Source organism: Exserohilum turcica, assembly GCF_000359705.1.
Source record: "Exserohilum turcica Et28A unplaced genomic scaffold SETTUscaffold_62, whole genome shotgun sequence".
Taxonomy (NCBI): Eukaryota; Fungi; Ascomycota; class Dothideomycetes; order Pleosporales; family Pleosporaceae; genus Exserohilum; species Exserohilum turcicum.
In genome coordinates, this window is record NW_007360280.1 from 1 (window position 1) to 4,756 (window position 4,756).

The 4,756-nt window shown below is 45.0% G+C and overlaps 2 protein-coding genes across 2 annotated transcripts; one reads left to right on the forward strand and one right to left on the reverse strand.

Moving 5' to 3' along the window:
• Window positions 1-1,130: 1,130 nt before the first annotated feature.
• On the reverse strand, window positions 1,131-2,048 carry SETTUDRAFT_40318 (uncharacterized protein; the record flags this gene model as incomplete). Its single annotated transcript, XM_008031815.1, has 1 exon — window positions 1,131-2,048. One exon carries the CDS (start codon window positions 2,046-2,048, stop codon window positions 1,131-1,133), a length of 918 nt encoding a protein of 305 aa, XP_008030006.1.
• Window positions 2,049-3,246: 1,198 nt separating this feature from the next.
• On the forward strand, window positions 3,247-3,612 carry SETTUDRAFT_79772 (uncharacterized protein; the record flags this gene model as incomplete). The annotated part of the gene is made up of 1 exon (XM_008031816.1): window positions 3,247-3,612. A coding segment is annotated over one exon (366 nt), but the record flags the coding sequence as incomplete, so codon positions are not given.
• Window positions 3,613-4,756: the final 1,144 nt, after the last annotated feature.

Here is a 4,756-nt window from a genome sequence, read left to right on the forward strand (position 1 = left end):
TAAGCAGCACCAGGCTAGCTGGTACCACCACATCCCTATAGACTGGGTGCTCGCTGTATCAGACAACGGCTGGACGACAGATAAGCTCGGCGTAGAGTGGGTAAAGCACTTTAATAGATATACAGCGCCTCGTACGCATGGAGTCTACCGGCTTCTTATCCTAGATGGCCATAGCAGCCACGCCACGCCTGAGTTCGACCAGTACTGCACAGAGAACAAGATCATCACTCTCTGTATGCCAGCCCATACCTCCCACCTGCTCCAGCCACTTGATGTGGGCTGCTTTTCCCCGCTCAAGCGAGCGTACGGTCACGAGATCCAGGAGCTAGCTCGCTAAGGCGTCTACCATATTGACAAGATAGACTTCCTTACCGCCTATACACGGATCCGGCCAGCAGTACTTACGCAGCAGAACATCCAGGCAGGCTTCCAGGCGACAGGGCTTATCCCTCCCTGTCTAGAACGCGTCCTATCGTCGCTCACTGTCGTCCGTACGCCGTCTCCACTAGGGACAACAGCAGACAACAACGTCGCATGGACTGCAGAGACACCGCGTACGATAGCGTAGCTTAAAAAGCAGGCTTAACACGTAAAGGACCTCCTTTACCGCTAGTTGCAGAGCCTAACAAGCCAAGCTATACGCTAGCTTGTTAAAGGTTGTCAGCTTGCGATGAACTTAGCGACTATACTCGCAGAGGAGAATAGGAAGCTTCGTACAGCTAGTCAGCGCCAGCGACGTAGGAGAGACTAGCGACGTTAATATATAGCTTGTGGAGGAGCGCTATAGGCCTAGCAAGGCTAGTAGCTCGCTATAGAGGCAGAAAGGGTGGTCGTGGAGGTAGAACAAGCTTAGGCTACTTAGGGACGTTAGCGCGCACCACTAACGTGTACGAAGTGCTATATCTAAGGACACACTAGGACTTAATGTAGACAGTAATAGACTAGCTATGTACAAGATTGTATTCTATTATCTTATGTTGTTGTAGAGCTATCGCGTAGAGAGTCGCGTCAAGTTAGGTGGGGTGCGCAGCTTACTAGTGGAACACAGTATTTGTCACTAAAAACTACCTACCACTCTAATTACTCTAACTCTGTAACCTTCTGATGTTCCTTGACCCTATTTGCAACCTTTATCCTATGTGGGGGGGAAAAACGCTCTTGTCAACAAACCTACTATCCCAACCCCATGGAATGGTTAATGCAGCAATAATAATTGCATATATACAAATATCGTTAGTAGGATCGATATTGTACGATAAATCATACTCCAGAACATTCTCTTCCTGCCCAGCTATGCTAACAATTTCGCCTGAACCTCTATTCTCTGTGACATAGATAACCCTCTTTAATGTTTCCTTTGACTTAGAGTATACTTTGCCAAAGAATTTACGAATAGAGCTACCCTGTTGAGGGCAAACCCGGCCCGTATCGCCACGACCAGCTGAAGTACCACTCTTTTCATCTCTGACACACAGTGCCCTACTTTGGGTATAGGGGTTTGGAATAGGGGTTCGTGGAGCAGTACCATCGTTGTTTACCTGTTGACAGGTGTAGGTGTTCTGGCAGACATCCACATAAGTGCGTACGTTGTCGGTACTAGGATGCCTGCAAGTATAGGTAAACTCGTTGCCGCGTTGTGCAAGGCAATTAGTTGTGGTGTGTTCAAAAAACACCAACTTACGGGCTCGGCAAAGTTCGACAGGATCTGGAAAGTACCAACTTGACGCTCTTTTAGCAACATGAAGTGCTACATCCGATGAATTCGTAGAGCCAATGTTATCAGAAGGTAATCTAGATGTAGAGTTTGGTGCTGCGCCTAAGCAGGTATGGAGTGTGTCGTCACAAGTAGGATCCGAAGTCGCCGAACACGAGTTGTAGGTGTTGATGCAAGCAATAGCGCATGTTTGATAAACGGCACTACAGTCGGTAGAACTCGATGCCGCTGTACACGCAATGGCTTGATCATTGCAGTCTAGAGAAGTATTGCTGGTGGTTTTTAGGCTAGCACCTATAGCCAGTGTAGCGAAAGATATTAAAAGATAACGCATTAGGAACCCCTAGAGTGAAAATAAAGATATGGTGTTAAGTAGTGATAGTTCTTTGTGATATTTTTATTAAGTGTTAAAGTCCTTTCTACTTATATATGTAGTAGAACAATCTACCCTAGTTCAATAAAACATAGTCCTATAGAGTAGTTAATGTGGGAATTAACTAGAAGCAAGGATTATTCTTATAAAGAGCTAATTTTAGGCTATAAAATGCTAAACATAGTATTATAAGAAAGATGCTAGTCTGTCAGCACTAGCCTGTTAGCTCGTAAAGTTTAGACAAAGGTTTACAATTTTAACAAGCGGATAGTTTAGTGCTGATATAGGGACTTCGCTCATAGTGGGATAGACGTTAGGCTACCAAACATATAGAGGTGTGTATCAAGGATCCTGACTCGCGCAGCAATAGGGGTATGTTAGCACTAGCCTGTCCGCTCGTAAAGTTGAGGGTGTGTTCAAGGCACATTTCCTGTTCTAACCCCAAGTGGGGCTAGTAGCTAGATTTTAGTAATTGTAGTGCTTACGTAGCTATACCTAACGTTATAGTAATAGTTATTAAGGTATTAAACTCTATTTTTTCTAGTTCTAATTCTATGATAGATTAAAGTTTTAATAAATTATTAGATATAATACTCTATTAGTATATAACTATTTAGAACTAAAAATATAGATCGAGCTATATCTATACTAGACATAGAGCTAAAGCTCTTACTTAGTAATCTTTGATAGCAGCTACCTTGCTACCGCTATTCTAGTATAGCTAGCAGCTATCAATATCTCTACTTGTACTAGTGTCAGATCACGTGTAATATTTGAGTAGGTGACAGATTCTGGGTGCTTGATCACACCTAGTGTCAGATTAGGGTGTGTTTGGCAGCAGGTTCGGGTTCCGGTTCTAGGTGGGGCAGGTGGCTGATTTTTCGTGATTTTAGTGCTGACGCAGCTATACCAAATTTAATAGCGAAGTACAAGGGGGTGTTTGGCTGCGTTTTTGCCGGTTTAGGTTCCCACTCGAGTTGAAGCTGTCTCTGACTGATCGGCCTATCACCTTGTTAGTACGGAGGTGACTGTCAAAAGTTCTTGCTAGCGCCACGCTAAGCCGCCAGCCTATCGGCCCGACCATTCTTGGCGCCCACACTAATTTTTTGAAGCTGGCGATAGCTTGTATACTTATTTTTTTGAGTGTTTTTGATCTACTATAGCTCTAAATACGGATATATCAACCCGCTCTTTTATTGTTGCATTGAAGTCACCTTTTAGTGGCAAATCTACACGCGAAATTGCAGAAATGACAGGCATATCGCCGCGTACGATTGACTTAATTTATGGTAGAGCCTGCCAGCGAGGCTTTAAGCCTAACGCACGCCTAATTAAGATCCTTCCGCAGTACCTCGAAGATGCCCCGCGCGCAGGCCGCCCTCGTAAACAAGAAGAAATACACGACGCTACTCTTAAGAACGTACGCCGCGATAGGTATAGGAGAGAGAAGAGCTGCGCTAATATTGCTAGTGATCTTAGTGTTCACGGCTACAACGTCTCGTCGTCCACCGTATGGAGAGTCCTTCGAGCAGCTGGTTACAACAAGACGAAGCCGACGAGGAAGCCTAGGTTAACGACGAAGATGAGACAGGAAAGACTTAAGTGGTGTCTTGCCTATAAAGATTGGACACTTGAAGATTAGAAGAACGTTATTTAGTCAGATGAGACTTCTGTTGTTCTCAACCACCGTCGCGGTGGCTATCGTGTGTGGCGACGCCTAGATGAAGTCTTTACCAAAAGTGTTATCTGAGAGCGGTAGAAGGGCTACTCTAAATTTATGTTCTGGGGCTGCTTCACGTACGACTACAAAGGTCCTTGCCATGTCTGGAGGCCTGAGACTGCGCAGGAGAAGAGAGACGCCGCTCTCCAGATTGAAGAGTTGAATAAGGCTCTAGAGCCTCTCATGAGAGAGGCGTGGGAGCTTACAACAGGCATAAAGAGGCTTGGATTACGTAACAAGCCTGGCAGAGTTCCACAATGGAGATGGGTAAAAGAGACGGGTAAGCTAGCTCGTGAGAGCAGTCGTGGTGGCATTGATTGGTGGCGTTACCAGACTCAAGTTCTTATCCCAAAGCTGATTCCCTTCGCAAAGGAGTGCCAAAAAGAGAGACCACGTGTCTTTGTTCAAGAAGATAAGGCACCTTCGCATACCCACCACGCTCAAAGAACTATATACTGAAACGCTGAGGTGGAGCAGCTCCCATGGCTAGGCAATTCACCTAATCTTAACGCTATTAAAGCAGCCTAGCCATGGCTCAAAAGAAAAACAACACGAAGAGGCGCACCAAAAAGTCGGGCGGAAGGGACAAAAGTATAGCAACAGTACTAGGATGAGCTACCTCAACACCAAATTCAAGCTTAGATAGAGCGTATTCCGTTTCATATTCAAGAAATCATTAAACTTGAAGGTGGCAATGAGTACAAAGAGGGGCGGCGGGACCGATCTACATAGCTTCGGCCCTATTTTCGGCGGTAATCAATGCACCCCTGTCAGCAAGAACTTTTGACAGTCACCTCCGTACTTTAGAAAGGCACCTCCGTACGCTTTTCTAAATATAAATACTTCCACCAAATATAGAAAAGGGTTTAATTCTCGGTAAATGTAAAAAAATAAGGTATATAGATCAATGAATCTAGTGGCTGTTAGTTTTTAGCATGCTTCAAGATCA